At 38.7% G+C, this 19,478-nt stretch overlaps 1 protein-coding gene across 1 annotated transcript; it reads right to left on the reverse strand.

The window, feature by feature from the left end:
* Positions 1-814: 814 nt before the first annotated feature.
* Positions 815-14,045, reverse strand: OTOP1 (otopetrin 1). Its single transcript, XM_051617841.1, has 6 exons — positions 13,760-14,045; positions 9,843-9,979; positions 7,016-7,074; positions 5,289-5,419; positions 2,002-2,948; positions 815-1,626 (listed from the first exon to the last, which is right to left on the reverse strand). The coding sequence occupies exons 1-6, from the start codon at positions 14,043-14,045 to the stop codon at positions 1,456-1,458; spliced, it is 1,731 nt and encodes a 576-aa protein (XP_051473801.1). The 3' UTR covers positions 815-1,455.
* Between the last annotated feature and the right edge of the window lie 5,433 nt (positions 14,046-19,478).

Below are 19,478 nucleotides of genomic sequence, written 5' to 3' on the forward strand. Positions count from 1 at the left end.
CTTTCCATGTGCAGCAACTCTTAGAAGTAATCGGGTAATGTATCGAATGGTCTGTGTTTGCCACCTAGTGGTACAAAGTCAAAATTTTTGTTCAGATGTCTGAGAGCAAAGAGGACAATGTGTCTCAGCTGCACACGCATGGTCTCCCATGCAGAAATGCATCTGCTTCCAGGCAGATGGTGGTAGCAACTGCGGTTCAAAGTATAACTGTCCTTTTAGGAGCTAAGGGCAGAAATTTTGCTGCCCCTGACCTACCAGGCTAAAGACTAGATGATTGGTGAGTTAGCCAGGGTTAGCCAGTAACTGATCTGTTGCTCCCTTCTAGTATTCTGCTCCTTGCTTCAACTTTCAATCTTACAGGTCCAAATTCTAACAATATTCAGGCACCCAACTTTTTGCTACTTTCTGTGAGAATCCAGGCAATTCTCAAATCCAGGGATTTGATGTTTAACAGCTTATAAACCATGCCTTTAAGATCCTCAGCCAAGGGCCCTTCAGATTTCTAAAGACATCAGCTACGCTTTACACGATCCCTGTTCAAAGACATATCATTATTGTCCAACCAGAAGACGGAATCACAAAGAAATCAGCAGCTCATTAAAAATTCTATAGGGAATATATAACATTCTGGCAATGGAACATTTATATATATATATAAGCTATAAGACTAGTTTTCTCTCTTAAAACATTTCAAGAATGTGTGAATAAAGAATTAAGTAAAAGGATTAACTTTATTTCTCAGTTATGTCATATAGTAAATACAAAAGAAGGGGAATGCATTAATACAAATATATTTTGAGAAATTATATACAGCATGATACCTAGTCATAAATGTTGTTTACCTGGATTTCTTGCTATATAGTTAAGAAAACAATAATTATATATTGGGTTTTTTATCAGTATTCAGGAAGTCTAAAGTAATTCCCACATCCCAACTAAACAGCAAATGTTTTCAGGTTTTACTATAAAAAGATAACTAGGAATTAAGAGGGGGAGTTTTCATAATATTGCTGTGATTCAGGAGCATCACTCAGTTTAGATGTTTCTAGGATTTTCCCTCATAAGTCATACAGATTTTTTTTAAATCCCTTTCACAAGCCACAACCAATGAAAACAAAGCAAGACAGATTACAGAGAGGACAAATTCCAGATTAATAAATCAAAGTTGAAAGAGATAAAATTAACTTTACTATGTAGTTTATCATATTAGCACTAATATAATTCTGAAAAGTGTACTTATACAGTAACAGCACATATATAACAAAATATGTGGAAGAAAAATTTTTAAAAATTACATGCTATTAGCTATGGTCCCTTCTTCTAAAAAAAAAATATTGAATCTTCTATTTATTGAGCAGCTGTTGCTACATTCACTCATTCATTCATCCATTCATTCAACTGTTATTTATTTAATTAATTATTCAGTCAGTTGTTCACTGAGGGACCATATATGATCTATGTTTTACAATTGACCTCAAAGAGTGAGGCAGCTGAATGCATCCGATAGAAAATAGAAAAAGGCATCGCCAGGTTCACAACAATTATCCAGGGTTCAAAGCCAAAAACTATTTCTTCCAGTCCATTGTCATATTCCGGGCGGCACCCGAATGCTGGTGGTATCCACAGCTGCAAGGAAAGAATGCAAGGCCAATATTAATCACCAACATACAAGTCACTAGACCTTAACGACTGTGACCCTAGCAAACTGCAAACTGGTTTCAGAAATCCCCAGGAAAACCCTCCCTTTCAGCACGCTGGTGGAAGAGGGTTTCAGTTTCCATTGCTGCTGCAGTTTTTGTACTTCAGACTAAAGCCTCGGCCCCCAGATTCCATCTAAAAATACATTTTGTTGCCCAAAGGCATATTCACTTATTCTTCCAGAAGAAGTAAAATTTACTTGCTACAAACTACAGAAGTGTGTAATTTTAATACACTTATCAGGCTTGAAAAGTTGGGACGTTTTTGGTTATTAACTTATGAATTATGTTCAGAATGTCTTACCGAAAGGTTGCATAGGAATAAAAATGCAGCAATGTTCTTCAGAATCCTCCGCTTGCTGTTAGTAACTGAACTTCTACTGTAAAATGAGAAATCTGAGGCTGAATGCATGACCGAGCTCTTATCGTGACTCGTTTCTTCTTTGGCACCGTCACCACCACCATTTTCTCTCCCACAGATACTGCCCTTAACCAGGCAGGGTACCTCCCCGTTCTCACGAGCAGCTCTGCCGTTGTAAATCTCTTTGTATGAGGGGGTAAGTGACAAAGTGCTCCCCTGAGACACAGTCACTATTCGAAGAGTTTTAATATCATCGTTCCCCTTTTCCTGCTCACGATGTATGGATTCAATGATAAAGAGATTCTGAATATATTTCTCAATAATAACCAGGACAGAGTAGGGCAGGTTGTACCATGTATATTTTGGATGAGCTTGGGCGCAGATAATAGCAAGGATCGAGCCCCAGGAGAGGAGCCAGGACCCTGCAGCTGTGCCCACTAGTAGCTCTGCATCAAGTTTTCGAGCGGGATTTTTGGAATTATCCAATGATCTGTCTTCCAGTCTGTAGATTAGAAGGGCAACAATTCCAGCTGTACACATGAGAGCCAACACAAAGATAGCATGCAAGTAAAACATGGTCAGTGCTAACTCACTTTTGATTTTTGAACGTCCAATCTGAATTAAATACACAACAACTATGGCTATTGTGCTAGTTAACACGATTAGTCCAAAAATCATCCCAACAGTCATGCCGTGGAATTTGAATGGTGTTTTGTGCTGCTGATGGTGCTCGACTTGGCGGCCAATGTTCTTCCACAGGACATAGAGCATTGTGGATGCTAGGATGTGGTACTCTATATTAAAGGGGTATAGATAGTATATTCCTTGAGAAAATATTGAACAGAGTGTTGTTGTTGTGCAATTGCATTGAGGTGCATGATCATCTAAAACTAAAGCAGAGGAGACATTAGTTATGTGCATTATAATGGTTTCTCATTTAAAGTGAATAAACAAAATATAAATGAAATAATAAAAAATAAAAGGTAAGATTTCACTCAAATGACACATCATGCCACCCAAGAATAGGTCCTGTCACTGAAGTCATTAACCTGACAAAGCTTTTGCACATGCAATGAAGTATGATCTCTGATTTCATTGCTCAATCACTGAGCAATAATCACATCATCATCAAATGCTGAACTATAGTGCACCAAACTTCAGCAGATTCTTGGTAGAAATACTTTTTTATAGCAAAAAATCCAGATGCCATGGCTTTGAATCCTCAGCCCTTCAACTCAGAAGGCTTTTAGAGAAGCCCAGGGACCTGTCAGTCAGATCAAGAACAAGCTTAACAAGGAAAGAACTCAGTTCTACTCTTTATATTAGTGCATTTTCTAATACCAAAAACAATTTATTATAAAGTTTATGTCTCAGAAAGAGGTGAAATAATCCACAGATATTTTCACTCAATGCCCCAGGTTAAAAAAAATAATTTAAAAATCAGTTTTCTCCTTTTGAAAGGAACCTATGAAAACATTCTCTCCCTGGTGTGCAATTGCCTGCATTTTAAACCCTTAAGGCATCCCAATGAAGAATTGCTCATATTTCTAAAATAAATATATTTTATGTGTATTTATAACCTTAGCAAATAATTTCAGAAACCAGAAATTCTACAGTGGCAGAAAAAAACCCAACCAAAGCAACCTTAATTTTCACGATGTGTTTATTTATAAATATCTAAACATATGTGCCGAAGAGCACATTTTCAGGTCTTAGATTTGCATCTGAGTGTTTTTGTTTTCTATAATTTTAGAAGAGAAGAGGAGAAAGTTGGTATTGTTTTGTCTCAAGCACACACTTTTGAGAGATAAAAAAAATTGCTTTTGCAGTAGATTGTTTGTTAATTACAAACTTGTCTTGTGGATTCTATGATTCTGTGATCACTACTTCACTCTCCCTTGTTTCAGAAGCTATTTCTGTCTATTCACAATTCTGTAACAAGTCTGGTAGCAGAATAATAGGAAATAATATAAGGAAACTGCTCTATTGAACAAATGGAAATATCAAAAAGAGCCAGTAATATAATGTGATTAGCCTGTTCTCTACTAACACTCCATGATTACAAAATCTCTGGACTATCAACTCAGCCACCCGACTATTGAGGGAAACTGGATAGTTTCCATAGATACATCTAGAAGGTAACACTTGCAAATGGATGTCGAATTGTAGGCATAATTTTAGACACAGTTTAGCTGAAAATACTATTTTACAGATTTTAAAATCAAGTTTTCACTTATATGTGAACTTTGGCAGTAATTATTAAAAATGCCTAAATTTTTTTAATTTATACAGATTAAAACAGGCAAAAAAGGAATTAGTTCAGGCTTTGGCTTTGTAGACCCAAAATCAGGAGGTTTTAGGACATGGGAACTATTGAATTCAGTGGGTGAGAAAACATACATTTACCTCTTCAAAAGCTGTCTGTTTTTCCTCTGTGAACATAATCAAAATTTATCAGCTGTACCAATATACTTTTATGGGAAGAAAATTACTTGTAGCTGCTGAGAATTTTTGTTTTCTTGGTAAAGTTAAGCACTCCTAATTTCACTGTGCTTCAGTGGCATTTGAAAGCAGAAGGCATTCCCAGCAGTTACACTCAATGTTTGCTCACTACAACTTGTATCATCTTAACAATGGAGAAAATTATTCATTATAAAAAAGAATCACCCAGAGCAAAATCCTTGCCTTGTAAAGCAGCTCTAATGGATAGATAACCCCTATCCCTCTGAACCATTCCATTGAATCCCATAGGACCACATGGCATGTGTAACCACTCTCCTGGGAAGTATTTGCAAGATTATTCATGCTTGTTTTGCTATGAGTAACTTACAAAATAGTAAACTCAGTTTGTAACACTGCTATATTCAATTTACTTCTATGATTTACTAATAAAGGGGTTCCTCAGTGATTTTATTCCTCAAATACAATGTGTTTTTTTTAAAATCTGCTTGTTTGAAATTTCTGGAATTTTTATTTCTTCTGGACCTCATCCAAATGGGAGGTGGGTAAAAGAAAATTATGGCCTGACTCACATATATTATAATGATAATGATCATATAATATTTTATTTAGGATCTGAACTGACTACGTATCGGACAACTATCATTTTCCAAGGAATGACAATGTTGACATAGACATTAATGACCCAGCTCCATCCTACAGTGACACAGTATTTTGTATGAGAGCTTTTTAGAGCAGGAATTCCAAAATGTACCAACCCTTTTGCTTACCTATTGTTATGTTCCCAAAACCAAGGGTGATTAGTCTCTCCTTATGTTCATTCAGTTGATGCTTTGACTCTGTTAACACTCCATTTGTCCACAGGAGTAAATTTGTGAACACAGAATGGATAACTCCAAACCTACAAAATAAGACACTTATTGAAGCAATCTGCACAGAGTATGCCTGTGTATCAGTTAAATAAAATGGATTAACTTTCTGTGGGCATGCTACATGGAAATATTAAGTTGTCAGTGCAGGGCAAATAAAATCATAGCCAGTCTCTCTAAAGATGTTCTACAGTGGAGCACAATTCATGTTAGACATCCAAAATTTTACAGAATCATAATGGCTTACTGTATTAAACCACGAATAGCATGCTGTTGTTATCTGATACGCTTTTTTATATGATGGTTGTTATTCTTTGGACTAGACAAGCTTCATGTTAATGACAGATGTTGAACAGTCTGAACATGATTCGTTGTTTTGCAAGCCATATTTCACAGCCTTCTGCAGTGCTCCTTCTTACTCACTATGCCTGGTAAGACAGAGATACTACAAACTTCTCTAACATCTTGTCCATGGATTTTTGTTTCCTGGAGGGAGCTGAAGCCGACAGAGGGCTTTATCCCATTCAGACTACTGGCACAGTCAGTGCAGGTCCCTAAGTGGTTTTGAGACTCCTGGTTTCTGTCAAGCCAGGTGTTTTTCCTCCTGCACCTGAGGCTGGTAATGTTCCTTCACCAAGGAACAGTTCTTCATTACTGCACTGCTCTCACTGATATACTTGCAGTTAGGGATTTTAAAAATTCTGTTTATAAACAGAGCTTATTTCACCAGCTGACACTGCAAAACCTTCTGCCATCTCCTCATTGGCACTAGGCTTACACAAGAGAGCAAACGAAAAGGACAGCCTTCTCCACAAATTACATTTCTGAGCAGATTGCTTTTAATTCCTATACAAACTGGTCAGGTCATTGATAATTTGAAATGAGTATTTGAAGTTACCATGCTTGTTTATTTATGTTCTGTGAACAGAGTAATCTACAGTAATCCATCCTCTCACAAAACCAAAAATACATCAGAACTGGTTCTGCTGCATCAAAGACTAGTCCTTAGTTCTACAAGAAATGTATGTATTCAGCTGTTCCAAGGACACACCAGTTGCACCGTGAGAACCAAGTTCTGGTGTCAGGAATGTGCAGAACCCTTACTGATTTGGGTATATGGGATACCCTGAGGGAGGTTGTACTTCCTGGTGAATTTGCACATCTGCATCTAGTTCCAAAAGGTGCCTTCCATAAAGATCAATACAAAATACCTCAGAGATGACTGCAGGTTGCTGATGCAGATTCTGTTTTAGTAGCTAAATAAAGAAAATAAAATACAGTGCATACTCTTAGGACCCACACATGATGCTTCCTTCCTCTGAAAAAAAATCAGGTGACCCTGCAATATCATACATTGCCCATTTCCCTCTCTTATGATAATAACATACTTATTCTGTGACTGTAGTACATTATAAAATAAAAGCACAATTTAAATTAAAAAAAAAAAAATCGGTTCAGACTAGTGATCATCCTCTCACTTGAGTAAACAGAGCTAGTTTTTTATTTATATTAGCTCAATTAAGAGGAGAATCAAACTCCCTAAGTTTTCAGTGTCCCTCATTCAGTAAAATTGTTGGTGTTAAATCATTGTGCAGACCTACACCAGGTAAGGATCAGATCCACTTTACCTTTCAAGTGTTTTGAAGGACTGGATAATATCCTTTGCATGACACCAAAGAAAGTACACCTAAATGAAAGGAATACAGAGAAATTACACTGATGAGCATGTATGGCACTCAAAATGGAAAGTGCATCTGTAGATGGAAACTCTGATAATTTAAACTGAGGTAGGTCCATCTCCACACGTGAAATCATAGAATCACAGAATCATAGAATGGTTTGGGTTGGAAGGGATCTTAAAGATCATCTAGTTCCAACCCGCCTGCATGGGCAAGGATACCTCCCACTAGACCAGGTTGCTCAAAGCCCTGCCCAGCCTGCCCTTGAACAGTTTCAGGGATGGGGCTTCCACAACTTCCCTGGGCAACATGAAAATACTCACAGAAAATACTTTCTTATAGAAATAAATAAATAACTTATGTTTTCCTCTGATGTTCACCCTGAACCTCTCTGGATTGTTGAACCTAAGATTTCTCATATGCAAAGTCAGTAGCTCAACCGCAGAAAGTCTCAGCATGACTCACTAAAATATATAAAGTGTTCCTATCTGGAGAGGCTTTTATTTCAAAGGAAATAAAGCTACCATTTGGTAGTCAACAAAGCCACCATTTCGTAGCCAATACGATTGCATTGGCAATGATGATGCTAAGTTTGAATAATTTATTAAATACATTAAATTCTAGGGATGGAGAGAGGTAAGTGAAAGGATGCCAGACTTGATTAGTGAAACACACAACGGCCACCCAGGAAGCAAGAGAAAGAGTTGTACTATCAGCCTGAGAGACAACCTCATTAGGAACACATGCACTTGGACTCAAGTACGCTGCAGAAAGCTCAAGCTGGAGAATAAAAGAGGGAGACTGAGTTAGCAAGTAAAAGGGAAAGAAGTATTAAAAGCAGGAATCTCTGTGGGAGGATAATGGAAACCTCAGGATACAGATTGTTGCTGATACAAAAACAGTTCCTAGTGTTGGTAAGCACAATAAGAACAATATCAAGATTCCTCAGGGATGTTAAGGTGAATGTGGGAGTCCTGTTGACTCAGAATAGCTCCTATAATACTGAACTTGACAGTTAGGTGAACTATCAGGAGAGAAACCATTCCAAAGGCTTCTCTTAGAAACCTGTCTGGTTGGTGTCCAGAAATGGTCAGAAAGGTACAAAAAACTCTGGGTTCTTCTTCATCAATGACAGTAACTGGAAGTCCATTTTACCACTGTGTCCATTAGTATAGGCACCCTACACCACAGCTGGTGTTGTCAGAGACATGTAGTATCTGATTTCTGAAAAAGTGAGGAAACTACTGTTGTTTGTGGGTTGCCTGCACCACCCAGCAAGAACATGTTCATTTATCCCTCTAATGAAGTATTTAACAGAAGGTGGTGTGGCCACTGTGAAACCCCAGGTGTAGAGACTGCAAGGTATCACGGAGGTTTCAAGTGAAATCAAATTGAAATTAGCGCCTTAGTCTCCTCTAATGCCATATTCAGTTTCCCACTCCAGGATAGATAAGGTAAAACCTAGCAGCAGATACGACAGCATTCTTCAAAACTTAAAAGACATTAAGTTTTGAAGATCTATTCAAACATTATAGTCAAGAAATTGGGGGAAAATAGGAAGAAAAAAGTCAGTATGGTAAAGAAATAGCATAAAATCCAACTGTTGCTCACACAGTACTCTTTGCCTCAAAGGGACGTCTGCCTGGGAAAAAACATAAAGCATGGCCTTTGCTTGGAAGGGCAGATATGTGTTACTTCATTGCTTGCACAGGTGCAGTATCTATATATTTATTAATGTAACTGCACATATCAGGATGCCTCATTAGAATAAAATACAACAGAATCTGACAAATATTCTGTAGAAAACAAATGATTTGGTTTTTAGATGGCACGTAATTAGGAAGGAATGCTGTCTGCTGTAATTTCAACCTGTGTTTCAAGATCATGAGAAGATTCACCTTAGGAAAGAGGCATCTGGTAAATTACTTTTTAAGTTATTTGATTGTTCAGGTTAACATTCTAGATTTTATTATTTTAAGCTAAGTAGATGATAAGTTCAGCAACATTGGGTGATGTGGAATGTAAGTTAGAAGTCTTGTTCCCTTTGTTCAGTGTTGTTATCCACTGTTTCTTCTACATGCCAGTTCACACTAGCTGGAAACCTTGTAAGCTCAGGGTCACTGAATGCAATGAAATATGCTACACACAGCTCAGCAAGGAAAAAAGGCTTAATTTTGTTTTGTTTTGTTTTTCAGGGCTAAAGCAAAGAAGTTGCAAGACATGGAGAGTGGATATTACAAGCATGTGAAATTAGGATTACTTCAACAAAATCAGCATTTTACTCTCAGAGAAAAATATAGTAGACGTCAAAGTTACTGCTTAAATTTCAATGTTTGTGGGTTTTTTTGTTGCAGAAAGCAGAAAAATGTAGGTTGCTTGAATTCTCATTTATATGCAACTGCAACTGCTAGGCAAATTGTTATTTTCTGTATGAATTATTTAACAATCTTGGAAACTGCATTAAATGACCTGGCTATAACTGAGTACCTTAGTTGAGTGGCTTTTTCTTTCCTTCTCTCCTACAAATCTGCTAATAGGGACTTGGATGAATTCAAGTGATAAATAGTTAGCCACGGAGTATCATCATACTGTATAGACCCAAAGTCTTGCAATAAGCAAGCAGCTGGAATATTTTACTAGGGTCTCTGACTATGTTTGCTCAAAAGTATCCATGATATGCTTATGAACTAAATTAGTGTAAAATTCTCTGATGATGAGAAGATAAAATTTATTTTTTGGTAAGCAATACCATAAAACTGTAAGCAGTGACATTTACCTGTAAGATGGTGTGTACAGCATGTGTAACTGGAAAAATGCCTTCAGTTGGTGATAAACACTTTGAAAAATCAATATAATATCCAATTTTGAAAGAGTCCAGAATTAAAGTAATCACTGCAAATAATGTAATCCCACCTACAAATGAAAAAGATATTAGAAAGCATCAATGTACAGTTATAGTGTCAAGAGACAGTTGGTACCAATATGCTAAAATCAGTTTAGGGAAATAAAAGTCTATCAGTATCTGTGTTCTTGTTTAGGGAAACAGATTTAGATCGATGTTCATGAACAGAATTGCTTCAATGTAATAAGTCCCTCTAATTTGTGTGACTTTGCCCAATATATTACAAAAGCACATCCCCAAACACACCTTGCAAGGTGAGTGCAGAGGAGTGAGTCCGGCAATGGCCAGACCTGGAGACACTCAGCACCTTGCAGATAGCTCCCAGCTCCTTGCAAGTTCAGCCTCTCAAGTAACGGTAGCACTGAAGAGGCCATACAGCACATGAATTAATGCTCTACCCAGCCCCACAACAAACTATACAATTCCAGGGAGCTGAACAATCATGTTACAGTCTCCTGGCCCAAGAGCTCGACAGTGGGAAGTAACACAATCGCTTGGTATGCCTTGCCCGTGGTTCAGGAGGTTACACTCTAACACAGGGACCAAAACTACAGCCGTGTGGTTTGTTCTCCTAGAAAGGAACCAAAGGTTTCATTTCAGTATCTGTTATTTTCACACAAACAGCCCTAATATATTTCTCTAATTATGTATTTCATTTTCTAAATAACTTTCAAAATACGTTTCCCCTTGTTTGGTTGTTTTTTTGTCTTTCAAGAATGTAAAAATTTGTTACAAACTTATTCTGGAAAACTATATGGTAATACAATGTATATTGTTAATTATTGGGTTTGTACCTGTATGATTAAGCACAACCAGCAATAAAATTACTGAACCAAATTTTAAGTCTTCATTTGCTTGTTTTTTGTGTTGTTTTTTTGTGTGTGTGTTTTTTCTTAACAAGGGACTAGTTAACAAGGGGCCTGTTAACTAGAAGAAATAGGAAGAGGGAAGAGCAAGGCATTTCGATTTTAAAGAAATACAAAACAATTGCTATTGAGTGTTGAATTATTAAAAAAAACTCACCAAAACAGATTCTTTTCAAATGGGTCATTAAAACCTGCATATCTTAGGAAATCAAGAATAGGATTTTTGGTATTGCTAAGTGCTGGCTTAATTCTTTCTAGCAACCATCAAGAAGAAGAAAGTCTTAAGGGTGCAGTAGTGAAAATGACACTCTAAATTTAAATATTATTTGGTTTTGAATAACAGAATATTTCATGCAAGCAGGAAAAATGCACAGGTTGAAGTATGCCAAGAGGTTTGTAAGTTGGCTAACTGTCTGCTTCAAAGAGAAGCTGTGCTGCTGGAGAACATGATAAAATAAAGCATTTGTGAAGCCAATTGATCTTCTTTTGAGCTCCCTGTCTCACTCAGCCAAACTTCCAAGTAACAGTCAGAGACCTTCCCATAACAGGAATGTGTATTTGGGGGAATCACATTTGGAGTAAGTCAAGGAAAGGACTTCCTGCACTTCCCCATGATTATTTGGGTGAGGATAAATGTACCTCATTCATGCTAAAGCTCTCCCTGAAACTTTTTCCACATTCACACTTTAAGAGCAGTTCTTGGTCTACCACACAAGTAGGAAGACAGCTGTGCTCCAGGGTTCACACAGTTGCAAATATGTTCAAGGAAATAATTCTTGTGATACGTTTGTCTTTCCAGTAATGTTAACTGTGTGCAAGGACTCAGTTATAGGAGGTTTTGTTAAGTCATTCTTTTTCAGATTCGCCACAGAAAAAGGCTCTAAGTAGCCAGCTACCACCACTTTTACTAAAATACATTCAGAGATTGAAGGGAATAATGAACATATACTAATTTTATAGTGCTTAGTACATGCACATTTTCTCTCATGATTAGAGAAAGAAGTCATTCTTGAAAAGCAGGTGATAAAGCTAGGCAAAATTTGCAGAGAGCTTTCTGTGGAAAGACTTGATGTAAGTTTGTCCTCACTCCTCCTTTTCAGACTTTTAGTCCGTCAGATAAAAGATTTCTATGGCAAAACCACTGACGCAGAGGAGGGCAAGGGGGATCTTGGCAGAGCAATTACCACCTGAGTTTCTCCTTAGCTCAAATAAGGTTGGGTTTTTTACCAACAGAGAATAAAGGACTTGTACAGGCTTGTTGTAAACACAAGAAACTCCTAAGAATAGGAAAGTGTAGGTCTTTCCCAAAGGGCGAATTTGTTGAATTGCAGCCTAGACATCCAAGAGAAGCAGTGGAAGCCGCACCACTTGAGAAGCTAGTACAAAGAGCCATCCTGTGCTAGTAAAAGAAATGGATAAGGTAACCTAGTAGTTCATTCCGGTATCTTATTTCTAAGTTTCTGTGACTCCTTATATCCTGCAGGACAAATGAAATGCTGTGAACACTGTGCCAAAAGAAAAAAGGGCAGGGGGTCCTGCTGTACTTACCCATGTTAAACAGTATTTATTCCATACTTAGGAGGAGAAAGCTACCCTCTAAGTAACAAAAGCAGAGCTTTGTCCAAAATGGGATCAAATTAAGCCTTGCATTAATGAATTTCAGGTTGTAAGCCACATAAGCGAATAAATAAAAAATGCCTGAGAGCTGAATATTGTTTTGGAAAACAACAAATAATCAAAGTAAACAATTGTATAGCTAGTACATGAACTCCATACATTTCAGGAAAGTCTACAGACCATGACTGTATGCTAGACATTAAAAAAAAGGGGGCTTTCCCTGAGCAATTAATACAGCACAATTGTGAATAGCTGCAAAGAAAATAAAAGACTCACAAGCACTAAGATTGAGAACAAACTAAACTTCAACAACACAACCTTACTTCTCAAAATAATCAGGTTTTAGGTGTCTTGGGATTTTAATTTAGATATTTCATTAGCTGTTGTGTTAATTAACTCTCATCTCATTGCAAGCAGGAGAGAAATATTTTATGGAGAAGGTGTCTGATAGCACTACACTAAACGTACTTTCCAATCTATCATTCACAGTGCCGAGACTGGAAAAGAAGTTGGTAAAACTGCGCTTGCCTATTACTCTACACGGTGCTGATGTGGCTTCTTTTTCTTGGGACCCAAAAAGTCACTATGACTCTGTGATGTGCTCCCAAGCCACCTTCTATTATTTCAACAAACCTTTATGTCCTTACTGCAGTGCACACTGGACTCTGCAGATGAAGGCCATCATGTCCCATTACTAGCCTGGCAAACTTGTATACATTCCCTACAAGCTATTGCTAGCTCTAGCTTCCATACTTAGACATTTTATGTACTAATCTACAAACTCATCTGGCCAGGGATTTTGTCCTCTTCTGTCTAACTCCAGATGTTTCTAAGGCATCACTGCACACATATAAATTAGAATCTCTTGACATACATTGGTATATAGAGCACTTTAGTGTCTTTCTGACTGGTACTAGCCTAAAGTAAGTTGCATGGTATTGTCTGAAAAAGGCAATAGTTCTTCCAAGAAGAGTTTCATGACATAAACATCATTGCCTCTTCCATTAGCTATTATTTTCCAAGTGTTGCCAAACCAGCCCGGTAAGGGAAAAAAAAGGCATGGGAGCTTTCAGCACTGTAAATGGGAGGCTGGAAAGTGAGGATGTTTAGCAAACAGCTTTCCCATACAATCTCCTAGTATGTTCAGCTTATGCATATATTTACTTTAGCGTGCACTGCATGTGCGCTAACGAATACCAGGATGCCTCCCGGTAGGGATGGAGAGGGTAACAAAGTGATAGCAGAGACGGATGATGCACGGACGTACCGTGCACTGTTCTACCCTGTGTGCCACCAGCCAGTACTTACACTTCAGCCAGCGGGCTCCAGCGTGCGTGTCCTTGTCCCGGATCAGCCTCCTCTGCATGCAGCTCCTGCAGAGGTACCACAGCATCCACAGCAGCTGGATGAGCATCAGCGTGATGAGGTAGGAGAGCAGGTGGCTCTTGCTGATGCCCACGGCATGCACAGCCCAGGCGAAGGTGAGCAGCAGCCCCGCCAGGAAGAGATTGATGCCGTACTGGCTGCTGAGGATCTCGGCGTTTTTCTGCGGGTAGCTGCCGCCCACCGAGGGGCAACCGGCGGCCTTCTCCATCTCCCGCGCCGCCGGCCAGGTGCTGCAAGCCGGCAGCCCCGGTTTCCCCGGGGAGCCCCGAGGCCGTGGGTTGGCCCGTCCCCCAGCGGCGGCCGGGGGCGGAGCGGGGCCGCCGGCCCTTGCCCAGCCTCCCCGCAGCCGCTGCCCACCGGCCGGGGGTGCCCGGGGCTGCCCCAGGGAAGGGAGGCGGCCAGCGCGGTGCAGGCTGCGGAGGCTTGACGGGGCAGGGGGTCTTGCCTTAGACTGAGCCAAGCGCTGGGGTCGAGACTGGGGTCGAGGGAGGATTCATTCAGGTGAGTCAGGAGGCGGCCACGTCCCCTGGCAGCGCGGCGGGCCAGCCTGCGCGGCTGGCGGTGCTGAGGGACGCGGGGTTCACCTCCGTGCGGAGAGCGAGGTGCGAAGCACAAGGCGAGAAGGAGCAGCGGTGAGCAGAGCTGCCCCGGCAGCTCGTGGCTGGCTGGAAAGCCGAGAAGCGGCCGACATGAGGCAGATGTTCCTGAGGAAACGAGGCCGGGACCGGCGGGCAGCGAAAGCTGGTGATGGGCTGCTTTGCACCTGAGTGGCAATGGCATCACCCGCCACGGCTGCGTGCTCTGGGCTCCACGCTCCACTTTTCTGGCAACTGGCACTTCCATTGGCTGTAAATAACACTTCACTTTTCAGGAATTTTCTAGCCCTTATTTTTTTTAGTACCATTCTGACAACAGAGCATTACAGTGCTCGCTAGCTGGAGTAGCAACTACTGCACTCACAGTACCAAAGACTTCTTATTTATTAATTTTCCCAGTTTTTATACACATTTAAAGTATTGACCTTTTTACTTAAAACCACTTATCTTTAACTGTGACCTATGGTCATAAGACATGAACACATTCAAACGTCAAAATCTGAAGCACCAGTTGGTTGCCTACAGGGGCTGAGAGGAATTTAGCCCAGCGTAAAACTGCGTATTTTAAATAGTATTTTGTTTGCACACAATACAAATTCTTTTAATTATAGGTATCCAAGTACCCAGCCATAGCTTGGAGGCCCAACACTAAGATAGACTGGTCCTTGTTATGGCCAGGCAGGTCTTCCATTTTTACCCTCCATGTATTGTACCACATTGAATATCCAAAACTTTGTTTTTTACAGTGAGTTGCGTATGTCTCACATGAAATGAAGCCACTAGTTAGTTCGGCTACATTAAAAAAAAATGGGGGAAATTAAAAGAGCTTATTTTTTTTTACTCTATTTTGACTGGCAAAACTTACAGAAGTGTTAAGGTTTTTTTGCTTCCAATGCCAGAAACTAGTAAAGAGGGTTTTTCCTTGAGTATCAGATTTCTGAACTTGTATGTAAATTTCTGAGGATTCTTAAAGAACAGGAAAGGAGAACAAAATGGCAGAGAGTGGAATGAATTAATTCTGTGCAATACCCTATTTAGGTAAGCATAAGGAAGTAGTAACTTGTGTCCTTTACTCATTTTGGCCTGTTCTCAAGAAAAAGGTATTTTAAGCCATCTACAAATTTTACGTTTGAAAAATGCAGTAAACTGAAAGCTAGCTCTGTGTCTCTGTCTGGCCCATAACAGGAGGATAAGTGAAAAGCATAACTAGTCAAACAGTTAAGAGCTACATCCAAATCTGTCTGAAGTTCATAGAACTATTCAGGTTGGAAAAGACCCTTGGGATCACCGAGTCCAACCATCATCCCTACTCTACAAAGTTCTCCCCTAAACCAAATCCACCAACACCACATCCAAATAACCCTGAAACACATCCAGGGATGGTGACTCAGCCACCTTCCTGGGCAGCCTATTCCAGTGTCTAACCACTCTTCCTGTGGAAAAAAAAAAAAAATAATTTTTTTTTTTCATGAAAATGCCAAGTCCTTCTTTTCTCTCATGTAACATAGCCTTTGAGGAATAACTAAGGAAGATGCTTTCATTTTACAGAGCTTCTATGGATTACTGTGATAAATAATCTTCACTGTCTGCACTACTTTATTTCAAAATTATTCCAGAGCATCTCTTCTCACCTGTGAAGGAAAGATCTTTGGTGCTGGTACACATTTTCCTCAGGTGGAATTAATGGATACAGAAAATACCTATGGTAGTTTGTATATAGCTAATACATTCAGGCTTTGGTAGAGATAGGGATTTTGACTGACTGGTAATTTTTCTTGGGAAACTATTAAGATACCTCTTTCTATTCTCTTGCTGTAAGTTTTTTATTTGGTGGTAAGTAAATTAACAGAAGTGAGGAGTCCACAGAACTGGAAGTGGCAGCAGCCTTTTGCCAGGTCACTAATGACATCAAACACTGGTTTAAGTTCTTAACCAGATTCACAACTACTTCCTTTTGAGCATGTAACTGGATACTCTAAGTACTACTGAAAGACTCTGCACGACTTATGGACACGGAGCGTATCTACCCGGGATCTTCAGAAAAAGACATCTAAGTAGTCAGAGGGCAAATAGCTCTCCAAATGGTTTTACACCTTCAATAAACCCAGCTGAGATGTCATGAAAGACAAACTCCAAGTCAATACACCATTTAAGATCTCTCCGAAGATCCATCTTCTAGCCAAATAATGGGCTGATAGTACTCAAGACTGTTAAACAATTAGTACTGAATTATAATTGATCACTTTTTTACAAAGTTTAAGATATCCAGAAGAATAAATCTGAAAAAAACATGTAGCAAGTAGTAAATTTAATTCAAGAGTACAAGGCAACTTAAAACACCTAGAGCATTTATATAGTTGACAAACAGTTGTAATTACGATCCCTGAGCAACAATGCATTATAAATATCATAATAAAGTTATTCAAATATATCCATGTATGCAGACATAAAATTGTTAAAATTTGTTAAAATATTAAGACCAGAAGGTAAGTAACTTGTCCTTAAAGATGTGAACTACAACTGGTTTTAGAAAACTTTAATGTTACATTTAAACAAATCAAGCTGTTAACTTGTTCTGCAAGCTACTTTACAGTAGTGCAAAATGTATTTTATTTTCATTTGATTGATCCTTTGTATTGCACACCTATAGAACCTTTTTTCCTTAATGAAACACTAACAGCTTAAGACAATGTCTATCTTTTCATTACTAAACATTTAATGTCTTGTGTATTCAGCAATGGTATGAATTTCAAAGTCAGAATTAAGAAGTCTCCTGAAACACTCCAGACTTCAAGCAACAGTCAAAGATGTACATATTAAGAAGTTTCAATACCCAGCTTTTATACAAGAGTGTATATAAAATGGTCTAGCAACTATATAGTGCCCAGATTTCCAAATATGTATCTCAGCCAAGATGAACAGAAGGCAGTGTTATTTTATTTGCCCATTTAAGTTAATAGCAGCCTCTTTATTGCTGAGGAAGAAAAATGGGAACTTCATTAACAGGCACTGCTAAGAATGAAAAGTTAATTTACAAAGGAGAAACATCCTGAATGGTGAAAAATAGTGCATACATCAAAAGAATTTACTTTGTGCTTTTAATTTCTTGTGTAGTATTAAAATTGTTCATTGTATTGCTGGTTATCCAGAGCTTGATTATCCGTCTTTGGCTGTGGACAAACTGTATCAACATAAGTAGAATCTATTTCACTGATGGCACGGCCAAATTAGCAATGATGTATCATCAGCTTTCTAGACCCTTACCCTGATCCGTACCTTTTTTCAAATTCAAGCAGATCTGAAGTTAAGAGATTAGGTAATAAAATATTTCCCACATGGTAACACACACATTAGAAATTTAATAGATAAAAAAATGTCTCCTGTGCTAACAAGCTGCCCAGGGAAGTGGACGAGTCACCATCCCCAGTGGTATTTAGAAGACATGGAGATGTGGTGCTTAGGGACATGGTTTAGTGATGGACTTGGCAGTGTGCTAGGTTAACTGTTGGTCTTGATGATCTTAAAGGTTTTTTCCAACCAAAATGATTCTGTGGTTCTATTTGATGATCTATGAGTAAGTTTACAAGTACAAACACAGATGCCAGAGGCCAACTCAAATGTAAAGAACATAGTATTAAAAACCCACAACACCTGAATCAATTATTTTCAAACCAACCAACCTGTTTGAGAAGGATTATGTGACCTCTGTAGTCTCCAAATAGGATTTCGGACTGCATAGCTGACTTATTACCCATCTGCTTCATAGTGAAATATGAATAAAAGCTTTACAAAGCAGTGATGAAATGTATGTTATTAAGAGAGGTAAAACCGATCCAACTTTTAATTATTCACAAATCAGTTGCTTTATCCCAACCACTGGCTGACTTATGGTTATGTCCATTTGATTTATAAATCAGGTAGTCCAAGTGATGAGTTATCAGTTGGAACAAACAAGCAGTGTTAGAAATAATAAAAGTACTGGAATGTAAGAAAAGTGATACCCACTTTGCAGTGTAACAGTTACTTGAGTCCTTCACATGAAGTTGAAAGAAAAAAGAAATCCAACCAAAATTCTGTAAGATTGTATATACTGCACAAGCTGTATCTTGTACTAACTCAGAATTGATTAGCTAACGATTTGCCATCACCAAGTAATGATTTGGCCCTAATTATTAATAAATTCTGTATAACAGAATTTACTTGGCTGCTCATATCAGAAACCCAAATGGTTTCATGAGATTCAGCTGTTCAGGGTATCTGTAATTCACTTGTACTTCTTACTGTCTACAAATTAATGCAGAATGGTTGTTTTAGTCTATTACTACAATCGCTTTAGCACACAGAAATGTGTTCATTCCCCATAGTAAAAAGGTTCTGAAGTAAGTATTGTATTTTTCAGAAGTCTATAGGTGTTGTCAGAATATGACCTAAATGAATTACCTCCAAAAAAAATCAGCTTTCTTGATATCTAGAAAAAAGTGAAAAAGTCACAACAGTAGTTTCAAGTTGTATAGGCAAACAAAAGCTGTGTTTCACTGTCCCAGACATTAAATATGTTTTGCCTACAACTCTGGCACTACAAGAGGCTACACTCAAAATTCAGCACTGTCTCATTCTTCTTGCTGCACTCAGAAAAACGCTGGGGGACTTCCTCACTGGAAAGGATTTGTGATGACCAAAACACCAAACAGGCTTCCCCACATTCCCTTGAGAAGTACAGCAAACAAGACCTACAGAAGGAGTCACTTCACTGGCCTGTAATACAGGCATCTTACCCTATTTACCGAGCAGTCTTTAGTGTCTTCCTTAAGGTTTTTCCATTTCACAGGATTTATTTTAATAGTATATCCTAAGAAAAGATGTGAGCACCCCTTTTCAACGTGGCAGTTACTGAGAATGAATATTTCAAGTCAACAAAGTATCTGGGTTTGCCTTTCAAAGCTTGTGTTTTAGGAAGAACAAAGAACTCCTAATATCCAGCAGTTTTCCAGACAGCAGGTTGATCTGGACTGTTCATCAGAGGAAATGAAAACATCACACTTGAA

The sequence above is a fragment of the Apus apus genome, chromosome 4 (assembly GCF_020740795.1).
Source record: "Apus apus isolate bApuApu2 chromosome 4, bApuApu2.pri.cur, whole genome shotgun sequence".
Classification (NCBI taxonomy): Eukaryota; Metazoa; Chordata; class Aves; order Apodiformes; family Apodidae; genus Apus; species Apus apus.